Source organism: Dipteris shenzhenensis, chromosome 27 (genome assembly GCF_047967505.1).
Source record: "Dipteris shenzhenensis isolate YYH24624 ecotype China chromosome 27, Dip_SZ_1.0, whole genome shotgun sequence".
Lineage (NCBI taxonomy): Eukaryota > Viridiplantae > Streptophyta > Polypodiopsida > Gleicheniales > Dipteridaceae > Dipteris > Dipteris shenzhenensis.
Window position 1 is genome coordinate 28,289,795 of NC_141622.1, and position 19,534 is coordinate 28,309,328.

A 19,534-nucleotide genomic window follows, 5' to 3' on the forward strand; every position below is an offset into this window, starting at 1 on the left:
ACCATCAAATGGATCCCTATTAGCAAGTATCGCATGTCACCATTTGAGGGTGACATAGATTCGAAGGTGCCTTTCCTATCTCACCAGGGATGCCACGAGGATATGGTATTAGGGAAAGGACCGAGGGAGGCTTGTAGGTGAGACGGGTGATACCCCGGAGCATCCTCAAGGGTGGCAAGGAAGGATAGAGATTGATGGTGAAAGGGGTTGCATTCTATTCGGTTCTGAAAGCGATGAAAGTGCTGTTTTTGCAGGTTTAGGCTAGGACATCCCGCTTGCCTCACAGTAATTGATTTTAGAGGACGTCCATTTGGGTTTGATGTTCAGACGGGTAGACATTATTGGCTCGTTCAGACTCTTGCTCACCTGTAATTGATTTTAGAGGACGTCCATTTGGGTTTGATGTTTAGACGGGTAGACATTATTGGCTCGTTTAGACTCTTGCTCACCTGTAATTGGTTTGGTCACGTGCTTAGGCGAGGGGTGGGCAGGCGGGCGACCTCGGACAACTTCCAAATTGAATAGACGAGCACTATGTTACTTGATGTTCTTGTGTGCTTCTAGGAGCTTGGGAGCGTCCGGACAACCTAAACCTGCCCCTTGGGGCCTATTCCCATTCAGGGCAGGTGTGTGCATTCAAGTGGTAGTGTGGGCAATGTCCAGTTCCCGAGTGTGGCATTAATTGGTGTTACTTTGGGCTTCGGTGCCAGATTTGATTCCTGGAGGCCCTAGTCCATCAGATTGAGTGCTCAATGTAGATTTCATGCCCACGTGTATTTGCTCTGCTCTTCGAACCCAGCTATGCTTTGCTTAGCCCTGGCCCTACGCTCCACGTGTCCACGCACTCGCATCTCCACCACATGTCCACGCATGCTCGCATCTCCACCCACCGCGTAGCTCGAGTGGTTGGTGGCCATTTCACCACCCTTGTTTGCCTCGTGCCCGCACCTCCGCCGCATCAAGTTGCGTGGAAAAGGGCCTTAGAGGCCATTCCCATGCATCGGCTAGATTGGTGTCGGAGACTGGTCATCGGTGGGGATGTCCCCATGCAGTGCATCATTCCTAGGGGCACCTTCTTCCGACGATGGTACTCCCTAACCTCCGATTTTCTAGAGGCAATGATGTGTTGGTGATGAATATGCTACCAGCACATGAAGTAGTGTTGTCGAGCGGCTCGCGTAGACTTTGAATTTTAAAGTTTGTACTGCGAGGGAGAAAAGTCCAATCGCCTTGAATCGGTGATCAAGCTCTTGGAGGAGACGGCACTAACAGTAGGAGGTGCCATCCGATGGCCTCTTGGGAAGGCAGTCCGCATCACCGCTAGTCGGTGCAAGGGGCCTAGCAGGTTTTGGGTCCAACCTCAACGGAGGGAAGATGAAGACACGTGGAGCGACCAAGGAAAGCCACGTGGAATAGAAACGTAATAAAAGGAAGAAGTCTCAAGAGGAACAGGATTTATCAGCATTTGACAAGATTCATCAACAAGAAGATGGCAACCTTTCATGGCGATGGCGAAACACCCAACAATTCTTCGGGAGCATGGCCGATCTCCACAGATTCCATTCACTTCGTCGATTCCCCTCACTCCTACCAATTCAAGCTCTTCCTTTGCGCATTGGATCGAGCTTCTATCGTGGGTATGGATGCCGAGTGGAAGCCCCTCCGCAGCAGAAAGTCAGGGGCATGCCCTCGCGTCTCGATCATGCAATTGGCTTGCAGGTTGCGTCACGACGCGGCGGATGAGGAGCTGTGCGATTCTCAGACTGAGAGATCGGGCGATCTCGCTGAAGAGGGCGATTTGAGCTGTGATAATTGTATGCCAGGCGATGATGGGGAGGCAGATTGGGACCTTGAGCAGCAGGAGAGGGTGACATTTGAAGGGGCAGAAGTGAATCGCGATGAGCTATCAGGCGATTCGTCTGAGGAGAAAAGCAGCACAAGTCTCAACGAAGAGACTACCGCATTTTGTCAGAACATCACAGAGGAGTTGATCGAGGGATTAGGCTCGACTGATACTGTAGGGAGCAACGCTCGAGGACAATCAGGAGCTCATGGATCAATGTACGAGCTCAAAGATAAAAAGGAGGTGATTTTCCTGTTAGACATGATGTCGCTTCCGGCATGGTCATTTTGGGAGGCAATGAAGAGAATGCTGGTTTCCAGAAGTGTGTTGAAATTGGGTTTCAGATTTAGGCAAGACTTGATAAACCTAGCGCGATCATTTCCTGGACCTGATGCTCATTCTTGTTTTGACAAGGTGATATACTTGGCCATTTCATTTTGTTTCCTGGTTTAAGTTACTGGGATTTCAATTCAGGAGTTGAGATCTAATTACTCCAATGGACACCATTTTGATTGTTGGATAGGTCGACCCATATGTAGATATTGGTCGGCTATATCATGAGCTTCGAGGATGCAGTTCATCTCATTTGATCAATACCGTGGCCTTGGAGAGCTTAAGCTTGGCAACTGTCTGCGAACAGGTCGTTGGATATTCTCTCTGCAAGGTAAAATGAAAAAGGTAAACGGGGTACTCGTTGTTGCCTTGAACTTTTTTCACAAGGATAATATTTTGATTTTGCTGGTAAATGGCCCAGTGATTGAAAAACTCAGGAAAGCTTAAAAGGTGGAGGCCAATATGTACTTTGTAGCACCATTTTTAACGTCCTCATTAGAACGTACCACCAGGCAATACTGTGGTTCTGGAAAAATTTCAGAGTGATCACTAATAGCCAGTGATTGAAAAACTCAGAAAAGCTTAAACTTTGGAGGGCAATTTTGTACCTGGCAGAAACCTTCACGCTAGAACATATCACGAGGCAATGCTGCAGTTCTGGATAATTCAGAGTGGTGGTAGCCAGAGTCGCAGCTGGTCTGTGCCTCGCTCCGCTCCGCTCACCTTACCTCACCTCGCCTCGCTCCGCTCCGCTCACCTCACCTCACCCCGCCTCGCTCCGCTCCGCTCACCCACCCCCCTCTCTTTCTCCTCCCCTTCCCCCGCGATCCCTTTAGTCCCCGCCTTTCTCCCCCCCGTTTCCCCATACCTCTCCCCTTCCGTTTCCTTTCCCTTCCCCCGCCTCGGGAGTTCGCAGTTAGTCAAGCGATATGGCGGCTATGTGCCCGGAACCGGTGGCCCAGATGGACCCCCCCCTCCATCAGTCTATCGCGTTACATTGACAGAGCACCAGGTCTCCTTTGTGAAGCAGGCCGCCACGGATTTCTCCCAGACATCAGTTTATGGGAGAGTCATTGGCTACTCCCCTTCACGAGCAGACATCAGGGACTGGTTGCAGTCCACCCTCTACCTCGAGGACAGTCACATTGAGGAGGTTGCACTCATGGGACGTGGCATCTTTTGGCTTAAGCTCTCCTCAGCACAGGTTGCGAGCGACATGGTCAGGCGATCCCCTACTTCTGTGGGTGGGAAGATCATCCTCATGGTCCCATGGTACAGGGGTTTCAGTGTAGCGGACTTCGATGCCTGCTTTCGCATTCCTCGCCATCCAGTTACCCTTATCTTCCCAAGTCTCGCAATAGAGCTTCGCCCGATCATCAAGGACCCGGGGGCGCACTTTGGTTGGCCTATGCAGGACACCTACGTTGATGTGGCGGCAGCCCAAGGGGTGCCACGTGTCAAAGTGGCAGTCCTTGATCCACAGAGCATCCCCTCGGAGTTCGAGATAGAGACAGACACAGGTGTGGTGACGCAGCGCATTCTGGTCACTGGTCACCCAAACCAGTGTCTGAGATGCCATGGCTTTGGGCACCAGGCTCGCTCATGTCCTCGCTTCACGGGTACAGAACCTCAGAGGACCCCCGTTCAGGCAACTCAGGATACTCCGCACCAGCCAGCGACATCCACTCCCAAAGGGGAAGGCTGGACAGAGGTCAAACAAAAATGGAAGGGAAACAAAGAAGGCCCCAAAAAACCTGCCCATCTACAGCAAGAGCCCCCTCCGATGGTCCCTACTCATCAGCAGCCCGGCAAGGGGAAGGAGAAGGGAAAGGAGAAGGTCAGCCAGCCTCCCCCTCATCCTTCACCCCGCCTTCCCCCCCCTCCCCCCTCCTCCTCGATTCTCCGACCCCCACCCCCTCCAGGATCCCCCTCCGCACCAGTGGTTTCCGCTCCACTCTTTTCCTCGAGCATGATCCAGAGGGATTCCCCCCCTCCACCTGCGCCACCTGCAGCCCCGAAGCCAGCTCAGACCTCACCATCGCCTATCTCTCTGGGCCCGGTGGAGGGGAGAGGCCCTTCCCCGCAGGTAGCCAGCACCCCTCCCTCTGGTTCAGACTCCTCATCTTCGTCCCCATGCCCAAGGACTGCTCCTAGAGCTCTTCCATTGGAGTTTTACCGAGTAGGTCCTTGGGATTACTTGGATGCAGTGGGTATTGGCTCCTTTCCCGCATGCCTAGACATCAGCATCCTCTTCCTCCGCAAGGGGGCAGAGGGTAAGGTGTCCATCCTTGCCCCACACGATGGTCCTAGCTATTCCTTCACTATCTCCAGTGAAGGGAATGAGCAATGGACGAATGAAAATGTTTGGGAGACGATACGAGACCAGTCCCAGGAGTAGGTACAGGACTGGATTGGTAGCAGAGCAGCGGAGCTTCTTCAGCAGCAATGGCAGGAGGGTGATGTTCGTCTGCGTTGGTGCCACAGCGCCAAATGTTTCCGACCCCTGGTCATTATTAGACCACCGCTGGAGTGGGCCTACGCGGAAGGGCTTCGCCCATGGAGGACTTCAGAGGTTGCGGGCTTCTACAGCATTTCCTTGGCAGAGGCGTCGAGCTGGTTAGAGAGAGCATACCACCACGGGACGAAGGGCCTTTTCCCTCTGCTGAAGGTTTTAGAGGATGGGTCCGATGATCTGGCCTCTCCTTCGAAACCTTCATAGAAGCGCCTTCGTCTCCACGCAGGACATCATCCGACCACTTCGACTTCGACCGCAAGCAGAGAGCTGTTTGTGGCCCACCTTCCCTCATGAGTTTATGCATTATCTCTTGGAACGTTAACGGGTTCCACTCATCAGGCACCCGTGGCCCCAGGAAGATGGTGCTCAGACAGGAGCTCCAGCCAGCCTTGGTGGGAAAGGTAGATGTGCTCCTACTACAGGAACACAAGCTTTCCGCTTCACAGACCAGTATTTGTGGGAAGGTCCTCACAAGACGCTCCCACACCTACTGGGAACCTTCGATTGGTGAGCAAGGGAGGAGCGGGGGTGTTTGTACCTCCATCGATGCTTCTCTAGTTCAGCATGTGTGTGGTTTTGGCACTTTGATCCCAGGACGTGCGCTTTGGGTGGGCTTCCATATTGAGGGATCCCATATCGGCATCCTCAATATTTACGCCCCGACTGATCTCAGACGTAGATCCGCTTTTTGGAGATCCTTGACAGACTTGTTGCCAGAGATGGACTCTTGGATTGTAGGAGGGGACTTCAACAACCTTGAGACCTTAGAGGATCAGCAGGGACGGGGCCCAGAGTTCCTTGGTATAGCTCAGGCAGAGCAGGCAGAGTGGGACTCCTTCCTCTTCACAGTGGGAGGTCGGGACAGTTGGAGGGAGCCTTCCTTTCGCAGATGGCCTGGGAGTCTGGACTTCTCTTGGGGTTACAGGAGGGAGGGAGGCAGACTTCTGGAGCGGCTGGACCGTTTCTATGTCAGTGATTGGGCGCTTGGCAGAGGAGGAGAGTTAGGAGTGGTTCCAGGGACGACACTTTCAGACCATGCCCCAGTCATCCTAGTCCTGGACTTAGCCTCTCAATCCTCACCTCCATGTTCATGCCGGATCCCAGACTCTATCTACTCCAGAGCAGTGGTTCACAGCAGGATAGTGGACCTATGGGAGCAGGATTGGGACCCCACCAGGGATATGGCAGCACAGGTAGCTCAGGCGCTTGCTGAGTCTAGCCGCATTTGCCAGCAGGAGGCGATTCAGGTCAGACAGCGGTGCTGGACGCGGGAGAGGGATCTCAGATGTGATCGTGCTTCGATTCAGAGGATGCAGCAGTTTTCTCTAGGCTTTGAGGAGCTCAGACAGCAGGAGGTTCGGGCCCGTGCCATGCTAGAGGAGATCACCCAGTGTCGCTCAGAGTTTTCATTTCATGCTTCCAAGTCCTTCTGGGCTAGGAAAGGCGACAGGATGTGCAGAGAGTTCTTCAGGACTCATGGACAGAGGTTAGCAGGGGAATAGCTCCGTTCTCTTAGGGCGCAGGATGGTAGTGTCAGGACAGATCCAGACGAGGTCCGAGACTTGGCGACAGACTTCTATAGATCATTGTTCCAGCAGGAGTCCCCAGACTCTCGTGGCCACATTTGCAGGGAGGAGGTGTGGAGATCTACACCGCGGCTCGTGCAGCCCAGCATGAGCGACGTCCTTCTCGCCCCTTTCACTGTGGCGGAGATGCAGGATGCGGTGAGCGCTATTGATGGGCAGAAATGCCCAAGTGAGGATGGCCTCTCTAGAGCTTTCTTCACCACCTTTTGGGAGCAGCTCCACCGGCCCTTGCTCGCAGCCTTCTAGCACATCTTCTCCAGCGGGCAGATGCCAGAGAGCCTTGCGACAGGCCTGATTTGCCTCATCCCCAAAGGGGGGGGCCGCCAGGAGATCAGACAGTGGCGCCCAATCACCCTCCTTCTGACCGCCTACAAAATCCTCGCCAAGATGATCAGCAGCTGCATCCGTCCCTTGCTACACGACTTGATTCATGACACCCAGACTGGTTTTGTCCAAGATCGCAGCATCTTGGACAACATCTTCACTTTCTCAGAGGCGACGGAATGGGCCCAACACAGTGGCCAGCACCTTGCCATACTCCTTCTCGACTTTGAGAAGGCGTACGACAGGGTAGACTGGTCCTTCTTGGAAGGTACACTCTCGTTTTGGTTTCCCGGACGAGTGGATCAGAGGTATTGCTAGCCTTTACAGATCGGCCTCCAGTCGGGTTATCATTAGCGGCAGGATGGGGGAGAGATTCACACTCGAGCGCTTGGTGCGTCAGGGCTGTCCATTAGTGCCTTACCTCTTCCTATTTTTTGCGGAGGCCATGACACACTTCCTTCGAGCCCGTACCACTGGTCTTCGCGGGATGCGTCTCCCTATTCGAGATGATGCAAAGCTTCTGGACTCCGAGTATGCAGATGACACAGCCCTATATGTGTAGGATGATGTCGAGTCACTGGAGCGAGTGAGATTGTCCTTAGAGATTTTTTGCCTTGCGGCTGGAGCGAAAATCAACTGGCTTAAGTCAGTTGGTTTTCTTACGGATCCGGGAGCCAGCTCACAGTGGGGTATTTTCGTGGGGTTTCGCTGGATCCCTAGAGGACAGACGACACATTACCTGGGATTCCAGGTCGGCCTGGACATCACACCGGCTCAGCAGTTCTTGCCGGTCCTAGCCTCCATACGACGAAAGCTTGCTTTCTAGAGCACGGCTCGGCTTTCCTTGGCAGGCAGGGCCCTTGTGGTCAACTTGCCACTGCTTGGTATGTGGCCTCTTGCTGGTGTTTCTCGAGGTCTTGTGTAGCCCAGCTGAGGAGACTGGTGCAGAACTTCCTATGGTCTGGTTCAGACGGTTCCGGCACCACCAGAGCTAGGGTCGCCTGGCAGACGGTCATTCTCCCCCAAGCAGAGGGCGGCCTCGGCATCATAGATCCAGAACTGCAGAGTCAGGCACTTCTTGGCAAGCTAGTCATCCGCGGTCTGACCCCAGGAGGGCAGACGTGGAAGCTCTTGCTATAGCATGGTCTCAGTGCGTGTACTCCCTAGAGAGGGGGTGCTTGGCAGCCTTCTATCCGATGGATCTTCACTTCAGCTCCTTTGACTCACCCCCGTTCCCCCTTCCTCCGTAGCCTCATCTCGGTCTAGAGGAAGTTGCGACATAGCCTTTCCCAGGTTCCCACTAGCTGCCGAGAGGAGATAGACAGACAGCCCCTGATCTGGAACAGCCAGGTGACAGATGATACAGGTCGTCAGCTTGGAGAGATCCCATATCCCTTGGGCGCTCTGGGCGTGTGGGTCCGCGCGCTCGCTCCGGGTTTGGAGGGAGTCTACAGTTAGCTGAGCCCAAGCGAGCTGGCAGCAGTAGTAGGTACGGCACGTGGGATCCAGGCTCGGCGAGCGGAGATTGATGCTGCCATCCCTGCAGGTTGGAGGATTCCCGTAGTCACCGGACAGCTCTTCCCGGGAGATGAGAGGTGGCTAGGACAGTTTACTCCACGAGGCATTCCTTTGGTGGTGGCAGGCCTCTTCTCGGACTCCTCCGTACACACTTCTTCTCCATCACTGATGACAGTCGCCTATAGAGCAGAGAGGCCGTGATCGACCCCCAGCTTCCCTGGCAGCGCCTCCGCATTGTAGCGCTGCAAGGGAAGACTTTGCATATAGACCCCCTGATTATGCAGGACCAGGATTGGAGACTCTGGATATGGGAGGGCCGTTCCTTGACAGAGGTGGAGTGGGACCCAGGGGAGTGGCGTTGGCCACCGTCGGAGACCTCAGAGAACCCTACCCCCTTCTTTTCTTACAGTGCACGCACGGGTCGGCGTGCTCTTGGGGCTCTCCAGCATGGGCTACCCACACAGGCACATAGATGGTATGCCCAAGGGATATCCTTGGTCTTTCTTCGCACTTTCTGGAAGACTCTTTGGGCTAGCTGGCGTCCGAGGAAGATCTCCTACTTCCTTTGGATGGTGGCACACAAGGGGCTTCCAGTTGGCAGCTGGCTGAGACAGATGGGGCAGGAGGGGCAGTGCCAGATGTGTTTTCAGGAGGAGTAGCCCTGAAGCATTGCCTTTGGAGCTGCTCGCATGCGCAGACGGTTTGGAAGGGAATCATGGGGATCTTAGCGAGGGCTACACTCGAGCTAGAACCGATCACTTGGGGAGCCATTTGCTGGTGCAGCACTGAGCCGGGACATCACTTGGCCTATGAGTTCTCTAGATAGGATCCCGTCTTTTTCATCACGCAGGCCACCTAGGCATACATGGACAGCTTCCCTTGGCATCTGACAGAGACAGATGCAGGATCATAGGGAGCATCGCAGGCTGGCATATCTGGACTTCCAGATGCGCGCAGACTGTAGGAGCTCAGACTACTTCTACTACCCAGACCCTAGCAGATATCTGGAGCACGATCATTCACACGCTCAAGGGTCAGTGGGATCAGATTCAGGGAGAGTTCCGGGCAGGGAAGGAAAAGAGATGACGTTTCCTTCGCGACTGGGACCATCGGGAGTTGTTCTTCCAGCACTCCACTCAGAGTCTTCAGTGGCATTACGCCCCTCCACCGTGGCTGTTTGTCCACTCTCCGATGATTATGCCCTAAGAGGCTTGTATTTAGCATTTTGACTCCTCGGGCTGAATCCGTTTTGTGATTACAGCCCGCTGGCCTTTAGGCCTTCTTGTACTCTCGCTTTCAAGTAATATAACTAGCACTACTTTTTGCGCAAAAAAAAAGAATACAAGATGTGGTCTGTCTCATATAGACACCCTTCAGACTGGCCCACGCCTCTATTGACGTATCTGCCATCTGGATGTGAGTCCGCCTATGATCAACGCAAGGGCTTGGGCATCTTTATCCTCCCATGCTTGTGATTACAGCCCACTGGCCTTTAGGCCTTCTTGTACTCTCGCTTTCAAGTAATATAACTAGCACTACTTTTTGCGCAAAAAAAAAGAATACAAGATGTGGTCTGTCTCATATAGACACCCTTCAGACTGGCCCACGCCTCTACTGACGTATCTGCCATCTGGATGTGAGTCCGCCTATGATCAGCGCAAGGGCTTGGGCATCTTTATCCTCCCATGCTTCAAGATCATCGCATCTACAAGCACAAGAATGCTGCCCTTGCCATCCACTTTATCCTCTGGCTTTGCCTCCATTCGTGTTATGAGCTTTCACAACTTCCGAGCCACTAGATGACTCCGGATCTTCACTTTCCAAATGGGATAATTGGTCCCATATAAGAAGAAGGAATATGAGTGGAGGAGGAAGCAAGACCAGTGGTTGAAGAGGTTTTGGAGCTGCAAACAACACACAACAAATTTGCAAATAACTCTCATTATAGAAAATGACATAACTCTTGTGCAAAGATCAGTTGAATCGGGGTCGCCTTCGAGTAGAGGGACACCTTCCTTCTATGTGAAGATCTAGAGCTGGAAACCTTGCTGTGATACCAGTTGGAAATGGAGAAAAGAATCACTCAATCCTCACCCGTGCTGTGGATAACCTTCAGCTCCAAGTAACGTGTCACGCAATAAGTTGCCTTCGAAATCAAAAAGCTTTTTTTTTCCTAGAAACGATGCGAGTGGTCACGCAATAAGTTGCCTTCGAAATAAAAAAGCTTTCTCCACAATTGGCCAACTTGTGAATAAGAGTCGTATGTTGTTATGAAAGCATGAAGACATTATTTTCTATGGTTCAGAGGTTTAGGTCGATGTCATTGATGATACTCTGAGAGAGGGAATGATAATAAAGTAGTGGAGGCGTAATCACACATTATGCATAATGTGAGTTTCACATTATTTGAGAATGCTCTAATGACTAAGATTAAAGAAACACAAAGAGTGGACGAGTATTATACGCCACAGATAATGATATGCTTAAGAGAATAATATAATGGTATACTTAAGAGTGTAGGCCATCTTCTGGTGGTTCTAGTGATGCCCTATAGGCCATGGTGTGTGCCTTGTAGGCATAAGTGTAGGCACTTGTAGTGTTAGTGCCTTTTAGGCTGCATAGGACACTTAGTCCTATGTGACACCTAGGACACTTAGTCCTAGGTCTAGGTACAAGTACCTTGTACTTAGATTTTTTCATTATCTAAGATTTGACGTGACAGACTCTATCGACTCTTTGTAACCTGCACTCTCTCTTTGCCTATTGATCCTACAGTGGTATCAGAGCCACGTTTAGATTCGTCTCCTGCACCCGCTTCTCTCAACCGTACTGCTCTCTGTACTTGCGCCATACAACTGTACGGTTCCGTACGTGCTTAGCATCGTACATGAGATCCTCAGCATCGTACCTACTGTTCACGTGCTGTTGTACAACAGTACCTGCGCCATCGTACGTCCATACCTTCACTCGTACAGGACTGTACTTGCATCGTCGTACGTATGTACCTGCGTACGGAAGGTGCTGCAATTGGTTCGTACACTTGTCGTGCAAGGTTGTACCTACGACGTACAGTCACGTATCTGCATCGCCGTACCGCAAACGTACGTTGACTCTGTACTTTTCTGCATAGCCGTATGCTGCTCACCGTAACTGTCCCATACAGTCGTACGTTGTGCTCCGTACTCGCCATGTACCTTCTTTCGTACAGCCTCCGTACAGTGTACTTGTGCCGCACATTGGGTTCCGTACAACGTACCTGCATCCGTACAGACATGTACTTGCTTTGGGATCCCCGTACAGGTTTGGCACGTGTGAAATTTGCAGAACACTATCAAAATTTGGGGCTTTTGAGGATTTTTGTTATCCTTATCTTCCTTCTACTGTTTGAAATCTTCCCAAGCCATTTCAATAGTTTGGAAGCTTACATCTTGAGGTCTATACTCTGGGACAGGTGCACTTTTGCAGTTAATTTGTGGACAGCAAGTCCTATTTCTGCAGTTGCAAACCTTGAGGCTATTTTTTTGGGATTTGGTGTGCAATCTCTTTTTGATTGCAGTACATTGGGTCAAGTTGCAGGACATTGAGTCCATTTTGTAGGACATTGAGTCATTTTGTAGGACATTGAGTCACTTTTGCAGGACATTGAGTCAGATTATCATACATTGGGTCACATTTGCAAAAATTTCAGTAAAATTTGGGGCTTTTCTACATTTTCCCTCTTTTTGGCCTATTTGCCCTCATTAAATTTGGGGCTTTTGCCAGATTTGCTGTTTTTGCAGCCTGTCACAGTCACATTTGGGTCAGATCTGCATTTGCCCTTTAATTTGGGTCAGAAATTTGCAGATATTTGCTGTCATTTTTGGACAGCCAGCTTTTTGCAGTGATAGCCTTGAGGCTTTTGGGTTTTCAGGTCTTTTTCAGGGTATCACATTTGCTATGGCTGGGAACAATCAAGATTTATTTGGAGTTCTTCGTGAAGATGATAAGTTGGATGGCACCAACTATTCGATGTGGTCTTCTCTCATGAAACATATTCTTGTTGCAAAGCATTTGTGGAATATTGTTTCTGGGGCTGATCTAAGGCCAGCCAATGCTATAGTGGTTGCCTCTACTGCTGGTCCTTCTGCAGGGGGTACTCCTCCTGATGCTCTTCCTCTAGCACTCCTGCTGTTGCTCTTCCAACTCAAGAACAATCAAGATGGGATGCAAGAGATGCAAATGCACATTCATGCATTGCTTTATCATGCAAGAGAATCATTATTCCACACATCTGGTCTTGCAGGACAGCAAAGGATGCTTGGGATAAATTGGCTTCTCTCTATCAGATTCGCAATGAAGCTCGTGTTGCATATTTGAGAAGGCAATTACAGGAAGTCAGTATGAATGAAGGTGAGTCAATGGATTCATACTTGACAAAGGTCAAGAGCCTCATGGAACAGCTTGCCAACATTGATGAGGTGGTGCCAAATTCACAGCTTGTCAGTACCACATTGAATGGACTACCAGATACATATCAAGGGTTTGCTACAACCCTTCGATTAGTGGCCATGGGTAATCCAGACCACTATTCTTTTGATCAGCTAGTTACTTTGCTTTTGCAGGAAGAGCAAAGTAGAGCTAATAGACAAGCCATTATTCCTGATCATGCATTGGCTTCACAGCAGACAGGAAGAGGCAAGGCTTCCAAGCCTATGGGCAAGCCAAAATCTGCGCATAGCAGCTGCAATTCCTCCCATGCATCTAAAAATACAGCAGATAAGGCAAAGAAGAAACGATGCAACTATTGTCACAAGCCTGGACATGACATTTCAGAATGCAGGAAGCGCATTGCTTCATAGAAAAAGAAAGCAGGATTGACAGTTAATGCCTCTCATGCTATTGAATCCCATGAGCCAGAAGATGCTTCACATGCACATGCTCTACAAGATGATTGGGCATGGGCTGTCCATTGCTCATTTGATCCCTCCAAAGCTGATGCATTCTTTATTGCTAATGATGCTCAGTCCTGGTACTTTGATAGTGGTGCTTCCAAGCATGTCACATCTTGCAGACAGTTGTTTCATTCTTTAGCTGATGCACCTTGAGGGGGGACTGTTACATGTGCTAATAATGCTTCATATGCTGTAAAAGGAGTTGGAGATGTGCAGCTCACATCCATTGCTCACATCCATTTCAAGCCATCTTGTCACTCTGACAAATGTTCTTTTTGTGCCTGGCATTGAAGTCAACTTGATTTTAATTTCAGCAATTGCTACTTCAGGTTTCAGAGTGATTTTTGATGGCTACAGATGTCTAGTTTATGATCTTCGTGATGACAATGCCATAGTTCTCACTGGCACTTTGCAAAGAGGGCTTTATCACCTTGATCATCATTCAGCTGCACTTTCTATTGAAGCATTGGCTATTTCAGATTCACAGCTTGCTGAAAGTCATCTTTGGCATGAGAGAATGGGCCATCTCAATTATAGAGCTCTTGCAAAGCTACATTCACAGCAGATGGCAAATGATGTACCTCAGACTCGCACAGTTTCCAAACATGTGTGTGAGGGTTGTCTTTTGGGTAAGATGCATCGATTTCCTTTTCAAAAGAATTGTCCAAAACTCTGTGCCCCAATGAGGACAAATGCCATTGGGGGGTATAAGTATTTCATGACTCTCATTGATGATTTCACAAGATATTGCTGGGTATATCCTTTAAAGGCCAAATCTGAAGTTTTCTTATGCTTTCAGAGATGGCTGAATATGGTTGAGAATGAATCAGGATGCAAGCTTGTCACCCTCAACACATATAGGGGGGGAGAGTATATGTCAAAGGAGTTTGATGCATTTCTGTCTTCACGGGGCATTATTCACTCATGCACTACTCCTTACACTCCTCAGTAGAATCCTGTTTCTGAAAGGAAAAACAGGTCCACAATGGAGATGGCCAGATGCATGCTTAGTCTTTGCCCAATAAATTTTGGCTTGATGCAGTAATGTGTGCCAACTATGTGCTGAATAGATCACCTACACGGGCATTGAAGACTATTACACCTTATGAAGCATGGAAAGGCAGGAAGCCTTCACTTTCACACATGAGATTTTTTGGGTCTCTTGCATATGTTCATGTACCATCTCAGCTGAGACATAAGCTTGATGACAAGGCAATCAAATGCATATTTATTGGTTACAGCCAGGAGAGCAGAGGGTATCGGTATATCAACCAAATACTGGGAAGATTATGTCAGTAGAGATGTAATCTTTGCTGAACATTCAGCTTCTCCTCTTGTGGACTGCAAAGCAAAGCCAGATGTTGACATGTTTGATGCCTTTGAATCTTGGTTACCTCTGCCATCATCAGAAGAGGATTTTGACCAGCAACATGAGCCTCCTGCAGGCCCCCCACTAAGCAATAATCAGCCACACCCTTATGCTGATTTGCAGGTTTCTCTTCCGGCACAAAATGATCCCACTACTCATGATGCAGTCATTGAAGAAAGAGCTGTCAATAGACAGCAAAGGCAAGTTCCCAGATGGCTTCTTGATACATTGAGGGACAGCAAACAAGATCAGCCTTTTGCTGCCCGGACAAGATCAGGGAATAGACAGCATGGTCACTTTCTTGAGTTTGCACTCCTTGCTACTGCTTTTGACAGCAAAGAGTGGATGGATGCAATGAGAGCTGAGTTACAATCTATTGCCAAAAATGACACATGGGAATTAGTAGATCTTCCTCTCGGCAAGCATGCCATTGGAACGCGGTGGGTCTACAAACTAAAAAGGAAATCTGATGGCAGCATAGATCGATACAAGGCCCATCTTGTTGCAAAAGGGTATGCCCAACAACAAGGCATTGACTTTGAGGAGACATTTGCTCCCACATCTAGGATTACTACCATTAGATGTGTCATTGCCATTGCAGCCCATCATCATTGGCAAGTGCACCAACTTGACATCAAGACCGCTTTTCTTCATGGGGATCTGCAGGAAGAAGTCTATGTCACACAACCTCCTGGCTTTGAGGTTGTTAATTATGAAAATAAGGTATGCCGGCTTAGAAAAGGCCTTTATGGTTTGAAGCAGGCACCCAGGGCATGGTATGCCAAAATTCATGCACACTTACTATCCCTTGGTTTTCAGAATAGTCCCACAGAACCCACTCTTTATGTCCGTGGGAGTGGATCTGATTTTTTAGTGCTGATTTTATATGTGGATGATATGCTTATCACGGGCCCAGATACTCAGCAAATTACAGCTTTCAAGGCTGATTTGCAGCAGATTTTTGACATGTCAGACATGGGACGGCTCCATTATTATTTGGGCATTCAGTTTGCTCATGTTGAGGGGGGTATCATGATGTCTCAGTCCAAGTATATTGGGCAGCTTCTTGATCGTTTTCAGTTTGAGGATTGCAAGCCAATCTCTACTCCAGTGGACCTTGGCTTCAAATTCTCAGCTCATGATGGGAGCCCACCATGTGATATCACTCTTTATCAGCAGGCTGTTGGATGCCTTATTTATTTATGTCACACCGGACCTGACTTGCAGTATGCAGTATCTCAGCTCAGCAGATTCATGCACATGCCGAGTTTACAGCATTGGCAGGCAGTGAAGAGAGTCTTCAGATATCTCAGAGGCACTTAGGATTTAGCCCTCTTCTATGGTGATCAGGGTTCACTTACCATGCATGCTTACACGGATAGTGACTGGGCAGGATGTTCCGACACCAGAGTGTCACATACTGGCAATTGTTTTTTGCTTGGCAATTCATGTATCTCTTGGCTCAGCAAGAAGCAACCAACAGTTGCCACGTCTAGCTGTGAGGCTGAGAACAGGGCAGCTTTCACCGCTACAGTAGAGTGTGTTTGGCTTCGACAATTACTTACAGATCTTGGTATTTGCCAGACATCCTCCACTATCGTCTACACTGACAGCCAGAGTGCTTTGGCCATTGCGCGTAACCCAGTGTTTCATGCGCATACCAAGCATATTGAAGTTCACTATCATTATGTTCAGGAGCGGTTGTTAGCAGGAGACATAGAGTTGTCCTATCTTCCCACAGAGGACAACATAGCAGATATGTTTACAAAGGCACTTCCTCGTCCCAAGTTCGAAGTCTTCCGACAGGCTTTACACTTGGTTCCCTTTGTTACATGATCTGACATCCCTTGTACATTCATAGGTGGCTATATCCTTTTGGATGAACATGTGCCACCATGACCAGAAAATACCAGGTATTCTGAGACGTTTCCAGAGTACTTCAGCCCATCCCATGGAGGGGGGTTTGTATGCCATCTTCTGGTGGTTCTAGTGATGCCCTATAGGCCATGGTATGTGCCTTGTAGGCATAAGTGTAGGCACTTGTAGTGTTAGTGCCTTTTAGGCCACATAGGACACTTAGTCCTATGTGACACCTAGGACACTTAGTCCTAGGTCTAGGTACAAGTACCTTAGATTTTTTCATTATCTAAGGTTTGATGGGACGGACTCTATCGGCTCTTTGTAACCTGCACTCTCTCTTTGCCTATCGATCCTACAAAGAGAAATGGCAAGGTGTAATACTTAATTGGAAGGATCTTATGCAAAAGATCATTCATCGACGCATGATAGCCCATGTGCGGGACATCCAGGTGTCAAGAAGGCATAGGACTTGTAAAACCTTATTTCTTTTGGCAAGATGATATTCACATGGTGTTTCTCGTGTCAAGTGAGTAAGGTAGAGCAGGTAAAGCCACTTGGCCTTTTACAAGCATTGGAAATACCATCAAGTAAATGGAAGAGCATTTCCATGGATTTTTTAGTTGATCTATCACAAATACAAGGAGGTTTTGATTCTATTTTTGTGGTGGTCAACAGTCTTCCCAAAATGGCTCACTTCAGTCCCACGAGAGTAATTGAGTGCTTCATAAGTAGCATATTGAATTATTAACATATTTTGTATGCATGGTTATCGAGATCATAATATCAGATAGGGATAGAACATTTACTAGTCATTTCTAACCAGCACTATTTAATGCAATTAAAACTAATCTTGGAATAAGTATTGCGGATCATCCTAAGACAGATGGTTAGACAAAAAGAGTCAACCAAACTCTCGAGGACATACGTTTCATTAAGGCAAAGCACATGGAACAAGTGGTTGCCATTACTAGAACTTGCCTAAGATATTCATCCATAGGGATGAGTCCTTTTGAGTTAAACTATGGGTTTAGGCCAACCAATCCAACTATGGTTGGGGGATTCCACACAGAGCTAGTGCTGCAAATCCAAATGTAGGAAATGCTAGCACTGGTAAGGGTTCTTTTGTGCACTCTTGACAATCCATGCTTTGTCAATTTTCACAAAGTTTCTGAATATTTGGTATTTTGTATGGTACATTTATTAGTAGAGCGACTGAGTCATTGTAAATAGGTTCAATTTCATTTGCAGGTTTCCAAGATTTCATGCTGATTCTTTGGATGTTTTTGTAGGATCTACAGTGCAGCAATTGGGAGCAGAGGCCACTCTCTTCGGAGCAGATGGCTTATGCTGCAGCAGATGCATATTGCCTTCTTCTCATCCATGATGCTCTTGAGATTGAGGCAACTCATCAGGCTCATGAAGGTTGATTTTGCATTGCATAACTGATTGAACAGATGTTTTCATCCATGATGCTCTTGAGATTGAGGCAACTCATCAGGCTTATATGAAGGTTGATTTTGCATTGCATAACTGATTTGAACCTGCATCTTTTCTTCACTTTTTTACAGACCTTGGATTTAATAATCAATAGTCAACACCTTAATTGACCATCAATCCCCTATTATCGCATGCTATTATGTCTATGATTAAACAAAAAACCAAAATTCCATTTAATAAGTTTAAATTAGAGGGGGGAGTAGATGAAAATGAGACAAGGAAAAAAACTATTTATCTAAGGGGAGTGAAAAGAGAAGAGAGAGGAGGAGGGGGGTTGCAATTTGGAAGAAGTGAATGCGAGGGAGGGAGGTGTGAAAAGAAGGGGGGGCAGGGGGCGCTCATTAAATGAGAGCGGAGGGGAGGGGAGTTATAGCTTGCTTCCTCCCTCTTATTTAATATGACACTATACTAAATTACTCCCTAAACTTGCCCTATGGTTGGAACTTGGTCTGTGGCTTTCATTGATTTGATCAACAGGGTGAAGACTAATTTGAAGCATGTTCCCGGAAACAAGATAATCCATTCTTTTGAAATTATGTCCATTGGCTACTTCTCTTCATTTGAGAAGACCAAAACAGTTTTACATTGTCCATGTAGGAATGTTAATAATGTGTTTCATTTTTCTGCTGTGACTAGAAAACTTAGGTATAGTGATGGTATTAAAGCCATCATCAACCCATACCAGAAGCCTCAACATTTAATCAACGAGCTTCTGGATTTGCTCACTGTCGAGGATGATTGGGTTTGTGATTTCTTTACAGGGACTGGAATTGTATTGCTGTAGAGAGCCTTTGCAAGCTGCATTCATCTTGCAAAGGGTCTGCGCCATCAATGATCTTCCTGATGCTGATCAAGAAGTTGGTGCTAAATCTTGTGCAGATAATGCAGCAATACAGATGGCCTCTGGAGAGCCCCAACCTACCTTCAATAATGAAGAATCTGTAGCTGGCAGAGCTATTTGAGGATGCAGCAGTGGTTGGGCCAAATCCTACAGAGAAACAACCACCCAACAAACAACCCACGAATCACCTGATAGACAGATACTTGACATTTAGATGTTAATCCTTGAGTTGGAGATGTTGAATATCTTGTTATGAGAGTTCTCTTTTATTGAGGTGGAGAGTTGGAATCAGTTGAATGAATGGCTTAGGCACTGTGCTTCATGGAGTTGATGGTGTGACCTTGTGGGCGACCATGGCAAGGTCAACATTGGGTTTTCCCTTCATATGTTGAGTTTGGGAATCTACGTGTATGTTTCTATCATTAAGTAACTTTGCAGTCTTCACCTTGCACAAGATTTGTTTCAGGTTGTAGATAATGTCTTTTAGTGGTGTGCATGCCATCTACCTTTTGTAGGTATTCTTGCCTTTTTAAAATTTTTTTTGGGGAGAGGCTATGAGAAAATATAATATTCTTCTCAAATTGACTTTAGTTTGGACACAGAAGATGTGGACTGATTTTGATAAGCCTTACCCACAGAGTCCATCGTCATCATGACCTTGGAACAGAAACTCAGTGTGAGGACCTTTGTGTAATTATGCACATCTGTGTGTCTGCAGAGGAAGTTCTATACCTTTCCAGGATGCTGGTGAAATTATTGGGATGTCACAGAGCTTGTTATGGCTCTGTATGATGGATTTGATGGCTGAGAATGTATGGTTGTTTGTGTGTGTGTGTGCGTGCGTGTGCAGGGGCACATGCACACGTGCATGTTCTTTGTTTCTGAAACTTGGACAGGAGCTCACTGCAAAAGCGTTT

At 48.2% G+C, this 19,534-nt stretch overlaps 1 protein-coding gene across 2 annotated transcripts in view; it reads left to right on the top strand.

The window, feature by feature from the left end:
* The first annotated feature begins 1,475 nt into the window (after positions 1 to 1,475).
* LOC147884120 (3'-5' exonuclease domain-containing protein) overlaps positions 1,476 to 19,534 on the top strand; it is a 38,917-nt gene continuing 20,858 nt past the window's right edge. Inside the window, exons 1-3 of one of the 2 annotated variants that reach the window (XM_087398594.1) lie at positions 1,476 to 2,257; positions 2,367 to 2,507; positions 17,569 to 17,701. In XM_087398594.1, coding sequence (XP_087254720.1) covers positions 1,490 to 2,257; positions 2,367 to 2,507; positions 17,569 to 17,701 — 1,042 coding nt within the window. In that variant the 5' untranslated portion in view covers positions 1,476 to 1,489. The remainder of the gene's footprint in view (positions 2,258 to 2,366; positions 2,508 to 17,568; positions 17,702 to 19,534) is intronic. The other variant, XM_087398595.1, reaches the window with a different exon arrangement.